Source organism: Entelurus aequoreus, linkage group LG19 (assembly GCF_033978785.1).
Source record: "Entelurus aequoreus isolate RoL-2023_Sb linkage group LG19, RoL_Eaeq_v1.1, whole genome shotgun sequence".
Classification (NCBI taxonomy): Eukaryota; Metazoa; Chordata; class Actinopteri; order Syngnathiformes; family Syngnathidae; genus Entelurus; species Entelurus aequoreus.
Genome location: NC_084749.1, coordinates 47,261,741 through 47,279,053, shown reverse-complemented (window position 1 = coordinate 47,279,053; position 17,313 = coordinate 47,261,741). Strand labels below are relative to the sequence as shown.

The window sequence follows — 17,313 nt, the reverse complement described above, 5'->3', positions numbered from 1 at the left end:
ACCTCTCCATAAATTCTAAAGGTCGCAGTCTCTTCATCCAAATCAATAGCGGTGACGCCTGGAACTTTCCGTGCTTGCTGAATGTTACTGCCATGGCTACCAATGGCCAGTCCCATCAAATCTGGTCTCACCGTAAATTCCTCCTGGAAGGATGACACCAGGTGTCTGGAGTTCTGAACAAAAAAAGCAACAATTGTGAGGTCGATATTAGTTAATCCTATAGCATCCCCAAAACAATTCCCTGGAAACAACAAACCTCAAGGTGTTTGGTGGCTTCCTGGTTGCGAGACATTAGCAGAAGCTTAGTTCTGAGGCTGCGGAGGTGCATGTCACTCAGCAAAGACACACGCTTCACTGTTGACTCATTGGTGGACTACACATGAAACAGATGAATCAACATTATTGATCTTTGCATTACGATAAGTGTGTTGATCACTATTTATAATGACCATTACATGTACAGTAGCATAACATGTAAATGCCATTACAGGTACAGTAAAGATAGATAAATAAGACAAAGGTGTAACAGAATAATAGAAGAAAGCTTGTTACCACAATGATGAGCTCACTGGTCTCAGGACAGTATGACACTTGACAGGCTTCCACAGCTTTTTTAAATTCTTTATGGGCATTATCACTCTGGCACCTGAAATGTATAAAAAACTATCAACATATTACAAATGATTCCAAAGTTAAACCTCTTTCAACATTCAAATGCAAAATCTGAGTGTGAAAAAGCTACTTCAGCCTACAGATTCCTTGCTGAGAAATTAAAGTAAATGTAAATGTGCTCAGAGTGAGGCATTAATGACATTTTGTCAAAAGATACCAACATTACTGGAATGCAGAGGGATTCATTTGCTAAATTAGTTCATTTTGGATTTTGATAGTCACCCATTTAGTACTAATTAATTGCAACAGAACTGCATTGATTCAAACATTTGACGAATCATATTTCACATAGTTTACAAAAATGCTAATGACCTGTGGATAATTGACTATCCTTATTATAAATGGAGGTCAATTAAAAGGGGACCTACTGCAAGTATTGTACAGTACATATTAAGTAGATCAGTCTAAGACAAGGGTGTCAAAAAGTGTGTCTTGGGGGTAGGACATTCTAAAAATACAATTAATTTTAAACATTTAAACTTTGACGCTAACAAAACTAACAATGACACAACTTATCACCAATAAGACATAGCTAAAAAGCAGGCTGGTCTTCTTGAACTATATATAAAATGTCTTAGCATAACTATCCCAGATTTGTTTAGCCTATTTAATGAAAAAATGAGTGTTGTAACGATACCAATATTTTGGTACCGGTACAAAAAACATTTCGGTACTTTTCTAAATAAAGGGTACCACAAAAAAATTGCATTATTAGCCCTATTTTAACAAAAAATCTTATGGTACATTAAACATATGTTTCTTATTGCAGTTAAGTTCTTAAATAAAATAGTGAACATACTAGACAACTTGTCTTTTAGTAATAAGTAAACAAACAAAAGCTCCTGATTTAGTCTGCTGACATATGCAGTAACATATTGTGTCATTTATCTACCTATTATGTTGTCAACATTATTAAGGACAAGTGGTAGAAAATGTATTATTAATCTACTTGTTCATTTACTGTTAATATCTGCTTACTTTCTCTTTTAACATGTTCTGTCTACACTTCTGTTAAAATGTAATAATCACTTATTCTTCTGTTGTTTGATACTTTACATTAGATTTGGAGGATACCAAAAATGTGGGGATCAATCCGATACCAAGTCGTTACAGGATCATACATTGGTCATATTCAAAGTCCCTACAGTGGATGTTAGGTGTCGATCCACCCATGGTGTTTGTTTACATTTTGATGCCGGTGAGCTACGGTGTGTAGTGAAGTATATTTAGCTATTCCTCGTCCTGCAGGGATGATACTTGTAAGAAACGTACTTTATTTGTCGCCGTGGAGACAAAGATTAGTGATTTAGAAGTAGCTAAAACACTGCCGACGGCGGATGGACTTTAGTCGCTAAAGTCTTAAAGCATCTCTTCCTGAGGGCGTTTCAGTGTTATAACTTCACCTTTATCTTTAGTTTTTAAGCCAAAATGCGTCCGTTCTCTTTTTTCTGTCTACACACTGTCTGCTTGTAAGTACTCCGTGATTGCGCGCCGCCGAACATGCTCGTCTGCTCGTAAACCAGCAATGACATGACCTGACTTCGACGCGGGGGGGTGCAGGACCGGTACGTTTCAGAAACGGTATCGTACCGAAAATTAGTATCGCGGTACTATACTAATACCGGTATACCGTACAACCCTAATATATATATATATATATATATATATATATATATATAATATATATATATATAATTATTATTTTTTTAAATCTATTATTTATTTATTTTTATATTGAAATTAAAACATGGCCCCTGAATCCTTAAAGTTCGGACACACCTGGTCAAGCACTGACTTTGTAATGCTGGTGTACTCACGCCTCTTGTAGATCTTGAGGAACGGGGATACTGCACTTGTGAAAGTAATTCTCCGTGATTGCCTTGTTCGCGTTGACTGGGCGTAGGCGCTCAAAGGTCACAATCTCATTGTAGGTTGCATCACAGGCTGCATACTCGATCACATAGAACTGAAGAGATACACTGGTTAAGTGCAGGCTCATGAGGGGTTCAGTTGTTTTTTTTTAAATGTATGAGAATCACTGGTTCTAAATACAATTGTATGTAAAAAAAAAAGTGGGTTGAGATTACATTTTGGGGAATTTTGCGCTGTATAAATAATGACTTTGTATATATTGTAATCTCAAGCATACACTGTTCCCCCTACCATTACATTGTAACAACAACAACCCACCACCCGACCTTGAAGGTGAAGCGAATTCTACACAGATCACCACAAGCTAATTAAATTATATTTACAATAGAACACAAAAATATAATTTTATTAACCAACCCCTTAAAATGAAATAACTGCTCAGTCATTAAAAGCTTGAAACCTTCAATAGCGGAAACAATGTACCACTTCATTTAAAAAAAAAAAGCAACAGCAGTGTATGTTATGTCAGCACAGTAGATGGTCTTGAGAAAGGGTTTGTGACAAAAACTCACATCTCCTTTCATCATGCAGACTTTAGCCAGCCACCAACCACAAGGCTCTTGGTCATTGGCCCTGGAGAGGATCTGTCAAGAAGACAAAGGATTAAGGTCAAGTCCGCATGATGTATATTTTTCTCTGTGTTTTGGCGTCTAGTCCACACCCAAATGTATGTTTGGCGTGAAAAACACAGCCTTTTAAAAACTTCAGCGTTTGTGTGGGGTAAAACAGAATGTTTTGGTTTGTGTCATACAAAATATGCAACTTTCTGTCATGTTTTTTTAGCCTAACAACAGAACACAATAGTTATTAACTAATGAGTGTTGTTTCATTTCGTGGCAGATGCACGTGCATGTGCTTTAAAGGGGAACTGCACTTTTTTTTTTTTTTATTCTGCCTATCATTCACATCATGACGACATGATGACTGAGGGATTTTTTTTTGTAATGCATTCCAACTTGTAAATTAACGTAAATAAAAGTCAGTTTAAAACGGAGCCTATTTCGCCCATAAAACCCAATAAAAAAATGTGGGGGTGGGCGTTCTCACCATTTCCGGTTCCTAAATGGCTGTCAGAGTGAAGTGTACCAACTTGTCGGAATACGTCACAGAATTCTTTTGTCCAGGTGAGATGCATGATTTATGAACTACATTAAACTTTTAGGGAGCAAGGAAGCAAGGAAACACCTCGTCAGTCGATCATGTTGAAACTGTACACCGCTGTAAATAGTTTGTCTGCGTTAGCGCTCTAACACTTGGTTAATACTCAAATCACAAAATGTAAATGGAGTATTGCTGGCGGCTTTGAAAGAGAATGTATTGGATTTTATGGGTGAAATAGAGGAGCTCCCATTGGCTCCGCTATTTATATATATACAGTATATCAATCAATCAATGTTTATTTATATAGCCCTAAATATGTATGTATGTATGTGTGTGTGTGTGTGTGTGTGTGTGTATATATATATATATATATTTATTATATACACACACATACACACATACATACATACATATATATACACACACACATACATACACACAGACAGTCGTGGTCAAAAAATTACATACACTTGTGAAGGACAATGTCATCTTATTTTTTGTGATAGAGTGATTGGAGTACATACTTGTTGGTCACAAAAAACATTCATGAAGTTTGGTTCTTTTATGAATTTATTATGCATCTACTGAAAATGTCACCAAATCTGCCGGGTCAACAGTATACATACAACAACATACATTATCAATTTTGGTGATGTAGAAAAGTTACAATCAAATCAAATTAGCTTCATGACATGGCCTCTTAACTTCATGTGAGTGATTATGATTGACGACACCTGTCGACTCCTCTGAGCCCATTTAAACAGGGCTCATGCGATGCGGTCATTAAGACTCGGTTACAAACGCGACAACGGGAAAGTCAAAGGAACTCAGCACAGATCTGAAAAATCGAATCATTGACTTGAACAAGTCAGGAAAGTCACTTGGAGCCATTTCAAAGCAGCTTAAGGTCCCAAGAGCAACTGTGCAGACAATTGTTCGGAAGTATAAAGTGCATTGCACAGTTTTGTCACTGCCACGATCAGGAAGAAAACGCAAGCTATCACCTGCTGCTGAGAGAAAATTGGTCAAGATGATCAAGAGTCAACCGAGAACCACCAAAACGCAGGTCTGCAAATAATTGGAAGGTGCTGGAACACAGGTGTCAGTGTTCCCAGTCAGGCGTGTTTTGCATCGCCATGGACTGAGAGGCTACCATGCAAGAAGGAAGCCCTTGCTCCAGAAGAGACACTTCAAGACTCGTCTAAAGTTTGCTGCTGATCACATGGACAAAGATAAGACCTTCTGGAGGAAAGTTTTGTGTTCAGATGAAACAAAAATTGAGCTGTTTGGCCACAATACCCAGCAATATGTTTGGAGGAGAAAAGGTGAGGCCTTTAATCCCAGGAACACCATACCTACCGTCAAACATAGTTGTGGTAGTATTATACTCTGGGCCTGTTTTGCTGCCAATGGAACTGGTGCTTTACAGAGAGTAAATGGGACAATGAAAAAAGGAGGATTACCTCCAAATTCTTCAGGACAACCTAAAATCATCAGCCCGGAGGTTGGGTCTTGGGCGCAGATGGGTGTTCCAACAGGACAATGACCTCAAACACACGTCAAAAGTGGTAAAGGAATGGCTAAATCAGGCTAGAATTAAGGTTTAAGAATGGCCTTCCAAAAGTCCTGACTTAAACTCCATTGAGAACATGTGGACAATGCTGAAGAAACAAATCCATGTCAGAAAACCAACAAATTTAGCTGAGCTGCACCAATTTTGTCAAGAGGAGTGGTCAAAAATTCAACCAGAAGCTTGTGGATGGCTACCAAGAGCGTTATTGCAGTGAAACTTGCCATGGGATATGTAAAGGTGGCAAATATTAACATTGCTGTATGTATACTTTTGACCAAGCAGATTTGGTCACGTTTTCAGTAGACTCCTTATAAATTCATAAAAGAACCAAACTTCATGAATGTTTTTTGTGACCAACAAGTATGTGCTCCAATCACGCTATAACACAAAAATAAGACTTGTAGAAATGATTGGAAAGTCAATACATATATACAGTACAGGCCAAAAGTTTGGACACACCTTCTCATTTCAATGCGTTTTCTTAATTTTCATGACTATTGTAGATTGTCACTGAAGCCATCAAAACTATGACACCTGTGAAGTGAAAACCATTTCAGGTGACTACCTCTTGTAGAGCATCGAGAGAATGCCAAGAGTGTGCAAAGAAGTAATCAGAGCAAAGGGTGGCTATTTTGAAGGAACTAGAATATAAGACATGTTTTCAGTTATTTCACCTTTTTATGTTAAGTACATAACTCCACATGTGTTCATTCATAGTTTAGATGCCTTCAGTGACAATCCACAATGTAAATAGTCATGAAAATAAAGAAAATGTATTCAATGAGAAGGTGTGTCCAAACTTTTGGCCTGTACTGTATATATACTTGCAGTGTGTATGTAAAACGTTGGAGGGTTTTGAAGTTGTTTTGGAGGGCTTTGAAGGCTACAAAGATGGCTCCCATTAGCCGCATCTTCCAAGCGTTTATCATCTTTAAAATCCTACAACAACAAAAAAAGATAGGCAACATTCCAAAAAAGTGCAGTTCCTCTGAGTAGATCATCCATACCTCCACCTCCTCACCCTCCTTAATCTCCTTCGGGGCATCAGCAGGAGGTGGCATCCTGACATCAGTGAAGGGCACTTGGCGTTCTGGTTGCCAACTAAAATCAAGGAAATGATCATGATACAATAGTTCAGTATTGTTTTTTAAATGGAAAGGGACATTTATTGCTGAGGGAGAGCAAATACTTACTTGTTCTCAAAGGCAATTGTGAGTGAATCATTGTGAATATCTTTGACTAAGCCCTTTTAAAATAGAAACAGACAAGAATACTGTAAGTTATTCAACAAGAACATTAAAAACAAACAAACATAACTGACTGAAGATTTAAATAATACACAACAAGCTGATCAAAATACCCCGTGGGACTTTTAAATAAAGGCATCATTTGAATAAATAAAATGTACCATTCATTTTATATTGGTGTGATCAAAAAACCTGAAAAAAAAATTATATACATATATATATATATATATATATGTATATATATATATAAATATATATATATACATATATATATATATATAGAGGCCGGTGCCACACCAACAAAATGCCCAAGCCACCGTATGAAAAAAATAGTCAACAACAACAACAGAAGGAGATAACGCAGGAACCTACCACATAGCGAAGGACATACACTATTTGATTTCCTATTATGCTGCTAATTTTATTTATTTATTTATTTATATATATATATATATATATATAATTTTGATACTTGTCTGTACTTTTCTAAATCAAGGGGACCACAAAAAAATAGCTTTTTTGGTTTTATTTTAAGAAAAAATCTTAGGGTACATTAAACATATGTTTCTTATTGCAATTAAGTCCTTAAATACAATAGTGAACATAAGACATCTTGTCTTTTAGTAGTAAGTAAACAAACAGAGGCTCCTAATTAGTCTGTTGACATATGCAGTAACATATTGTGTCATTTATCATTCTATTATTTTGTCAAAATTATTAAGGACAAGTGGTTGAAAATTTATTATTTATCTACTTGGTCATTTACTGTTAATATCTGCTTACTTTCTCTTTTAACATGTTCTATCTAAACTTCTGTTAAAATGTAATAATCACTTATTCTTCTGTTGTTTGATACTTTACATTAGTTTTGGATGATACCACAAATTTGAGTATCAATCCGATACCAAGTAGTTACAGGATCATACATTGGTCATATTCAAAGTCCTCATGTGTCCAGGGACATATTTCCTGAGTTTATAAACATAATATACATTTTGAAAAAACGAAAGAAGATGTGAAGTGAAGTGAATTACATTTATATAGCGCTTTTTCTCAAGTGACTCAAAGCGCTTTACATAGTGAAACCCAATATCTAAGTTACATTCAAACCAGTGTGGGTGGCACTGGGAGCAGGTGGGTAAAGTGTCTTGCCCAAGGACACAACGGCAGTGACTAGGATGGCGGAAGCGGGGATCGAACCTGCAACCCTCAAGTTGCTGGCACGGCCGCTCTACCAACCGAGCTATACCGCCCCATGTTGTGATTAGGGCTGGGCGATACATCGAATATAATGGATATATTGCGAGTTTGTCTCTGTGCGATATAGAAATGACTATATCGTGATATTCGAGTATACGTTGTCACACAGTTGCTTTTAGCTGCGGGCATTACACTATAGCCGTTTCTCACTCTTTCTTGTATTTGCTTCTCACAGAGACATAAAACAAGCGCACCTTCTTACAAACGTCACATACTGTCACGTGTGCAACGTCACACGCCTTCGCAGAGCAGAGAGGTAGCAGCATGGTAAAGTTAGCTGTGATGCTAGCAGTGCAGTGCGAGTGGTAATACGAGAGAGAGAAGGTGTGAATCTGGTAACAAATGAAGGAAGAATTAATTCCCAAGAAAAACAGCAGGGGGTCCATCGTCTGGCGGTGGTTTGGCTTCAAGCGGAAAGATGTTGAACAGACAACCGTAATATGTCAAGTATGCGGCAAAAGCGTTGCTACAAAAAGTAGCAGCTCTACTAATTTGTTGCATCATTTTAAAAGTCACTCGCTAGAGAATGAAGAGTGCTTGAAACTCCACATGTCAACATCTCGGCCGGTGCCACACCAACAAAATGCCCAAGCAACCATTTCCAGATCAACACCGTATGAAAAAAATAGTCAACAACAGAAGGAGATAACGTCCGCAGGAACCTACCACATAGCGAAGGACATACACTATTTGATTTCCTATTATGCAGCTCATTTTTATTTGACACTTATTGAAATATCTTGGGTGACATCATGCACAAAAGAGCACTTTATTTGTTTTAAACTATTGTAGTGGCGTTCTGTACAAAAAGTGCACTTTAATTTAGTGTTGTTTTGATATGTCATCTTAGTGACATCATGCACAAAAGTGCACTAATAGCTTGTTTTAAAATGTCTCTGACAATCTTGCACTTTCTGTTTTGGAAATTACATGAATGTTTGTGCCACTGCTTAATAACTGTTTAATAAATACATCCATCCATCCATTTTCTACCGCTTGTCCCTTTTGGGGTCGCTGGAGCCTATCTCAGCTAAATACAGTTTTAGTAAATTGACTTAGTTGTGATTTCCCTCTCTGCATGAAAGTTTAAAATGAGCATATATTAATGCAGTATGAAGAAGAATGTTTTAATGCAGACACATAGAATCATCATACTGCTGTGATTATATGCATCAAGTGTTCATTCAAGGCTAAGGCAAAATATTGAGATATATATTGTGTATTGTGACATGGCCTAAAAATATTGAGATATTAATAAAAGGCCATATCGCCCAGCCCTAGTTGTGATGACAAAAATAATCGACGTAATCATAGTAGTATCGACTAGATACATGCCTGTACTCGATATCATTACAGTGGATGTCAGGTGTAGATCCACCCATGGTGTTTGTTTACATTGTGACGCTGGTGAGCTACGTGTAGTGAAGCATGTTTAGCTATTCCTCGTCCTGCAGGGATGATACTTGTAAGAAACGTAATTTATTTGTCGCCATGGAGATGAGGATTAGTGATTTAGAAGTAGCTAAAACACTGCTGACGGCGGCTGGACGTTAGCCGCTAGCTAGTGAGCCATGTCTTAAAGCAGTGGTCCCCAACCACCGGGCCGCGGACCGATTGGTACAAGAAATGTAAAAAAAAAAAAATGTATTAAAAAAAATTAAAAACATTTTTTTAATTAAAACAACATAAAAAACACAATATATACATTATATATCAATATAGATCAATACAGTCTGCAGGGATACAGTCCGTAAGCACACATGATTGAACTTCTTTATAAAAAAAAATAAAAAATAAAATAAAAAATACCCCACCCGGTCCGTGGGACAAATTTTCCAGCGTTGACCGGTCCGCAGCTACAAAAAGGTTGGGGACCACTGTCTTAAAGCATCTCTTCCTGAGGGCGTTTCAGTGTAATAACTTCACCTTTGTCTTTAGTTTTTAAGCCAAAATGCGTCCGTTCTCCCTTTTCTGTCTACACCAGTGGTTCTCAACCTTTTTTCAGTGATGTACCCCCTGTGAACATTTTTTTAATTCAAGTACCCCCTAATCAGAGCAAAGCATTTTTGGTTGAAAAAAAGAGATAAAGAAGTAAAATACAGCACTATGTCATCAGTTTCTGATTTATTAAATTGTATAACAGTGCAAAATATTGCTCATTTGTTGTGGTCTTTCTTGAACTATTTGGAAAAAAATATATAAAAATAACTAAAAACTTGTTGAAAAATAAACAAGTGATTCAATTATAAATAAAGATTTCTACACATAGAAGTAATCATCAACTTAAAGTGCCCACTTTGGGGATTCTAATAGAGATCCATCTGGATTCATGAACTTAATTCTAAACATTTCTTCACAAAAAAATTAATCTTTAACATCAATATTTATGGATCATGTCCACAAAAAATCTAGCTGTCAACACTGAATATTGCATTGTTGCATTTATTTTCACAGTTCTTTTTGACAGACATTTAAAAAAAATCTCACGTACCCCTTGGCATACCTTCAAGTACCCCCAGGGGTACGCGTACCCCCAATTGAGAACCACTGGTCTACACACTGTGTCTGTTTGTAAGTACTCCGTGATTGTGCACTGCCGAAAATGCTCGTCTGCTCGTAAACCAGCAATGACTCGACGTGACTTCGAAAATGATTAATTAGTACCGCGGTACTATAACGTACAACCCTAATATAGTCCATTATCAGTGGTCTAGTGCAGTGTTTTTCAACCTTTTCAGAGCCAAGGCACAATTTTTTTCATTGAAAAAATTCTGAGGCACACCACCAGCAGTAAACATTAAAGATGAAACTCAGTAGCCGATATTGACAATAAAAAGTTGTTTTCGCAATTGTTGGATATGACTTCAAACCATAACCAAGCATGCATCACTATAGTTCTTTTCTCAAAGTAGGTGTACTGTCACCACCTGTCACATCACCCCCTGACTTATTTTGAGTTTTTTGGTGTTTTCCTGTGTGTAGTGTTTTAGTTATTGTCTTGCGCTCCTATTTTGGTGGCTTTTCCTGTTTTGGCGGTATTTTCCTGTAGCAGTTTTAATGTCTTCCTTGGACGCTATTCCCCGTACCTGCTTTGTTTTTGCAATCAAGACTATTTAAAGGCCTACTGAAACCCACTACTACCGACCACGCAGTCTGATAGTTTATATATCAATGATGAAATCTTAACATTATAACACATGCCAATACGGCCGGGTTAACTTATAAAGTGACATTTTAAATTTGCCGCTAAACTTCCGGTTCGAAACGCCTCTGAGGATGACGTATGCGCGTGACGTAGACCGGCGAACACGGGTATGCCTTCCACATTGAAGCCAATACGAAAAAGCTCTGTTTTCATTTCATAATTCCACAGTATTCTGGACATCTGTGTTCGTGAATCTGTTTCAATCATGTTCATTGCATTATGGAGAAGGAAGCTGGGCAAGCAAAGAAGAAAGTTGTCGGTGCGAAATGGACGTATTTTTCGAACGTAGTCAGCCACAACAGTACACAGCCGGCGCTTCTTTGTTTACATTCCCGAAAGATGCCGTCAAGATGGAAGAACTCGGATAACAGAGACTGTAACCAGGAGGACTTTTGACTTCGATACACAGACGCCTGTAGAGAACTGGGACAACACAGACTCTTACCAGGATTACTTTGATTTGGATGACAAAGACGCAGACGTGCTACTGTGAGTATGCAGCTTTGGCTTCTAAACATTTGTTTGCTTGACCGTATGTGCGCAACATTTTTTTGCGTATGTACGTAACTTTTTTAAAATATATAAGCTTTATGAACCTTGGGTTAGGTGAACGGTCTTTTGGGCTGAGTGATTGTGTGTGTTGATCAGGTGTTTGAATTGTATTGGCGTGTTCTATGGAGCTAGGAGCTAGCATAGGAGCTAGGAGCTAGCATAACACGTACCGTACCGTACGTGCGCGTCACGTACGTAACTTTTTAAAAATATATAAGCTTTATGAACCTTGGGTTAGGTGAACGGTCTTTTGGGCTGAGTGATTGTGTGTGTTGATCAGGTGTTTGAATTGTATTGGCGTGTTCTATGGAGCTAGGAGCTAGCAGAGGAGCTAAGAGCTAGGAGCTAGCATAACAAACACGCAGGTGTTATTATGCAGGATTAATTTGTGGCATATTAAATATAAGCCTGGTTGTGTTGTGGCTAATAGAGTATATATATGTCTTGTGTTTATTTACTTTGTAGTCATTCCCAGCTGAATATCAGGTACTGTGAGTATGCAGCCTTGGCTGCTAAACATTTGATAGCTTGACCGCATGTGCGCGTCACGTACGTAACTTTTTAAAAATATATAAGCTTTATGAACCTTGGGTTAGGTGAACGGTCTTTTGGGCTGAGTGATTGTGTGTGTTGATCAGGTGTTTGAATTGTATTGGCGTGTTCTATGGAGCTAGGAGCTAGCAGAGGAGCTAGGATCTAGCATAACAAACACGCAGGTGTTTTTATGCAGGATTAATTTGTGGCATGTTAAATATAAGCCTGGTTGTGTTGTGGCTAATAGAGTATATATATGTCTTGTGTTTATTTACTGTTGTAGTCATTCCCAGCTGAATATCAGGTCACCCCCGGCTCTCACAGCATCTTCCCTATCTGAATAGCTTCAACTCCCCACTAGTCCTTCACTTGCACTTTACTCATCCACAAATCTTTCATCCTCGCTCAAATTAATGGGGAAATTGTCGCTTTCTCGGTCCGAATCTCTCTCACTTCATGCGGCCATCATTGTAAACAATAGGGAACTTTGCGTATATGTTCAACTGACTACGTCACGCTACTTCCGGTAGGGTCAAGCCTTTTTTTTATCAGATACCAAAAGTTGCAATCTTTATCGTCGTTGTTCTATACCAGGGGTCGGCAACCTTTACCACTCAAAGAGCCATTTTGGCAAGTTTCACACATTAAAGAAAGTAATGGGAGCCACAAAAAAAAATTTTAAATTTAAAATGAAAAACACCGCATACAAAGCTTACATGCTTTGTGCTATGTTAACCAGGGGTCTCAGACACACGCACCGGCACGCACTTTAATGTGGGAATTTGATGTTAGTGCAGCCCGCGAGTTATGGATGAATGTCGCTTGCGTCACACTTGCCAACCCTCTCATTTTTCCCGGGAGACTACCGAATATCAGAGTGTGGTGACACTGCATTTGACGCCCTCTACAGTCTGCACAATCAGTGTACCTGCTCGGTCACAAGTGGAATGCAGCTTTAGCTTGCTCACGTAAGAGACAGCAAGGCTACCAAGTCAGCAGCCACACATCTTACACTGACGGTACCAATACCCAGAATCCCATGCAGCCCTAACTCTTCCGCTCAACCAACCACGAAGAGGGGGGGGGGGGGTTGATGTGTGGGGGGATTTGGTGGTAGCGGGGTGTATAATGTAGACCGGAAGAGTTAGGACTGCATGGGATTCTGGGTAATGGTTGTGTTGTGTTTATGTTGTGTTACAGTGGGATGTTCTCCAGAAATGTGTTTTTCATTCTTTTTTGGTGTGGGTTCACAGTGTGGCGCATATTTGTAACGTAACAATGTTAAAGTTGTTTGATACGGCTACCGTCAGTGTAAGCTGTGTGGCTGATGAGTAACTATGCTTTGCTGTCTCCTGTGTGTGCAAGTAATAACAACATGCAACATGTGGCTGGCCTGGCACGCTGTAAGTAAATGCTATAGAGGACAATTACTGCAGTGCAATTTGGGCACGCCCTTTATACAGTAATTAGAGTGTTAATAGGGTTATTTTTCCCTGGGAGTAGTCTATGAGAGACACTGACATCCATAAGTCTCCTGGGAAAATCGAGGGGGTCGGCATGCATGTAGCTGAGCCGCATCAGAGTGGTCAAGGAGCCGCATGCGGCTCCGGAGCCGCGGGTTGCCGACCCCTGTTCTATACTAAATCCTTTCAGCAAAAATATGGCAATATCGCGAAATGATCAAGTATGACACATAGAATAGATCTGCTATCCCCGTTTAAATAAAAAAAATTCATTTCAGTAGGCCTTTAAGTTGTGCGGACGCTATAATTCTATGTGAGGACATTGTTGAGTGTCATGTCATCTACGGATGTACTTTGTGGAAGCCGTCTGCTCCAATCGCTGTAAGTCTTTACTGTCGTCCAGCATTCTGTTTTTGTTTACTTTGCAGCCAGTTCAGTTTTAGTTTCGTTTTGCATAGCCTTCCCTAAACTTCAATGCCTTTTCTTAGCGGCACTCCCCTTTTGTTTATTTTTGGTTTAAGTGTTAGATACCTTTTTACCTATTTACCTATTGTGATCACAACGAACCATGTTCCCGACATCCACAAAGCATGTGCTACCTGCTGCCACCTACTGCAGTGTTTCCCAAACATTCATTTATTTGTGGCGGCCCGCCACAAAAGAATTACGTCCGCCACAAATAATTGTTATTGATTTTTTTGTCCTGTCCAGCTCCTCAGGCAAATCATATAGTTGATGTAGATGCCCATATAGGCTGTTCAGATTTACTTTACAAAAGAGAAGTGTAGGATACTTCTCTTGTTGCCTTATTTGTATTTGACCACTACTATTTTCTGTTTATTTGTTACTGACTGTGGCAGGACACCTCTGCCTCTGTTTCACTTTATGTTGCTGGTAAATAATATGGTTGTAGTAGTAGGCTAAAGTTAAATTATTTAGTATGCACTAATTAAAGGGGCAGAGCTTTAAGAGACATTTTAGCTTTTATATTTTATAAGATATATTTTTTGTAAGAACCACAATTAATAAATATATTTCAGTGAATAACTTATTGTTCAAATCTGTATATAAATATGTACATAAAGTGTTGTAATTATATTGTAAAATGGATGGATGGATGGACGGACGTTTAAAACAAAACTGTTATTATTAATTATTAAGTATAAATTTTTTGAGCCTTTTTAGAGAAAATCATATCATTGTACTAAATTATGCAAATTACTCGATGATGTCATGGTGACCACGCCCATAGCCACGCCCCCACCGCCACAGGTATCTTGGCAGTTTATGGGAAACACTGGAGTGTCATGTCATCTACGGATGTACTTTGTGGAAGCCGTCTGCTCCAATCACTGTAAGTCTTTGCTGTCGTCCAGCATTCTGTTTTTGTTTACTTTGCAGCCAGTTCAGTTTTAGTTTCGTTTTGCATAGCCTTCCCTAAACTTCAATGCCTTTTTTTAGCGGCACTCCCCTTTTGTTTATTTTTGGTTTAAGTGTTAGATACATTTTTACCTATTTACATATTGTGAACATGACGAACCATGTTCCAGACATCCACAAAGCATGTGCTACCTGCTGCCACCTACTGATATGGAAGAGTATTACACGGTTACTCTGCCGAGCTCTAGACAGCACAGACACTCAACAACGGCACATTTGCGGATTATAATTACTGGTTTGCAAAAAATATTTTTAACCCAATTGAGTGAAATTACATAACCTCCCACGGCACACCAGACTGTATCTCATGGCACACTAGTGTGTCGCGGCACAGTGGTTGAAAAACACCGGTCTAGTGGTTAGAGTGTCCGCCCTGAGATCGGTAGGTTGTGAGTTCAAACCCCGGCCGAGTCATACCAAAGACTATAAAAATGGAACCCATTACCTCCCCTGCTTGGCACTCAGCTTTAAGGGTTGGAATTGAGGGTTTAATCACCAAAAATGATTCCCGGGTGCGGCCACCGCTGCTGCTCACTGCTCCCCTCACCTCCCAGGGGGTGAACAAGGGTGATGGGTCAAATGAAGAGAATAATTTCGCCACACCTAGTGTGTGTGTGTGTGTGTGTGTGTGTGTGTGTGTGTGTGTGTGTGTGTGTGTGTGTGTGTGACACCTAGTGTGTGTGTGTGTGTGTGTGTGTGTGTGTGTGTGTGTGTGTGTGTGTGACAATCATTGGTACTTTAACTTTAACTTTTTAAAATATTACGTCAAATGAACATTAATTAGTGTGACATTCTAGTCTCAAGTCTGAAAAATGTGTGTTTCTTAATTGCAAACATAAAACTTCACTTAAATCGATATCCTGTGTGGCTCATTAATGGCTCGTTGGAGCCGAAAAAAGATCAGATGGAAATACAGTAGGTGGGTGACACGGAAGATGGGTAACAAGAAAGTGCTTTTAAGCTGACTGGAAATAGCATTTAAGGTTTCAGTATCAGGGAGCCACTCCTCTTCCGTCAGCTGCTCATGACTGACAAGGAACAACTGGCTCATAGCAAAAAAAACAAAAAAACAAATAGCTTCGGCATGATGAAGTATCAAATAATAGACGACAATGGCGGCGGGAGAGCGCTTAACTTCACTCACTGGGCTCGTTGTTAAAGCATTATGCTTCATGGATATTAAAACACTCGGTCAAATAAATAAGACTACAAAATAAAATATTAGGCAGCAACACGTCGAAACTCTCTGTGACGTCATTCCTTGACGTCAGTTAATAAGTTAAGTAACTAAAAACATGTACTTAAAAAAAAAAAAAAACATCCACAAAGGATTACGCGACAGCAATGTTGCACTACTATTACTACAATTTGCAACAATATACAACATCAAATTACATTTTTAGGCTAGCTGTGGGAAGAAGTGGCGAAGACTCGGCATCAACGTTAGCTTAGCCGGCTAGCTGTTGCTAGCGGGGCTAACAGGGGTTACTAGCCAGCACTCGGGCGGCTTAGACGTCGTCTGAAAAGCGCAGGCACCTTCCAAGATGTCCCGACCAAATGCATGAATGCGACGAGGTTACGCACGGTCACGATAAGGCAGTATTTACCTTGTAATAAGCTCCGTTAGAGCCACGGACCTCCACCTCCAGTTCCTCCATGTTGGACGCGCAAAGGATGCTGGGACGACAGGTGCTGCTTAAAGCGCCAACGATGTTTATTTCACGTCCTGCTCTTTGGCAGCACTTTTACTACCCTTTTTCACCTCAATAATCACATATTAATAAATAACAGCAGATATGTGTTGATAGAAAAGAAGCTAGTTGCGCGGGTGTTGAAGTAGAAGAGTTTAAAAAAAAAAGCAACAACAGTGAACGCCACAAAAACCTTGTGTGGTGTTCGGGTCTGTGGGACCCGTTTTCATTTTTTATTAAAAGAAAAATGATACAATTAATTAATTTTTCAAACTGAGACTCACTGACTTTGGCTCATTTTCTGTGAAGAACATATATCAGAATACATATATAAAGGCCTACTGAAATGTGATTTTCTTATTTAAACGGGGACAGCAGGTCCATTCTATGTGTCATACTTGATCATTTCATGATATTGCCATATTTTTGCTGAAAGGCTTTAGTAGAGAACATCGACGATAAAGTTCGCAACTTTTGGTCGCTGATAAAAAAAAGGCTTGCCTGTACCGGAAGTAGCAGACGATATGCGCGTGACGTCACCGGTTGTGGAGCTCCTCACATTTGCACATTGTTTACAATCATGGCCACCAGCAGCGAGAGCGATTCGGACCGAGAAAGCGACGATTTCCCCATTAATTTGAGC

General features: G+C 38.9%; 1 protein-coding gene across 7 annotated transcripts in view; it reads right to left on the bottom strand.

The window, feature by feature from the left end:
- fxr1 (FMR1 autosomal homolog 1) overlaps window positions 1-16,690 on the bottom strand; it is a 41,187-nt gene extending 24,497 nt beyond the window's left edge. For all 7 annotated transcript variants that reach the window (XM_062028605.1, XM_062028607.1, XM_062028606.1 and 4 more), the window contains exons 1-8: window positions 16,587-16,690; window positions 6,472-6,524; window positions 6,286-6,379; window positions 3,117-3,188; window positions 2,490-2,638; window positions 553-646; window positions 257-373; window positions 3-173 (exon numbers count right to left, since the gene is read on the bottom strand). In XM_062028605.1, coding sequence (XP_061884589.1) covers window positions 3-173; window positions 257-373; window positions 553-646; window positions 2,490-2,638; window positions 3,117-3,188; window positions 6,286-6,379; window positions 6,472-6,524; window positions 16,587-16,637 — 801 coding nt within the window. In that variant the 5' untranslated portion in view covers window positions 16,638-16,690. The remainder of the gene's footprint in view (window positions 1-2; window positions 174-256; window positions 374-552; window positions 647-2,489; window positions 2,639-3,116; window positions 3,189-6,285; window positions 6,380-6,471; window positions 6,525-16,586) is intronic.
- Between the last annotated feature and the right edge of the window lie 623 nt (window positions 16,691-17,313).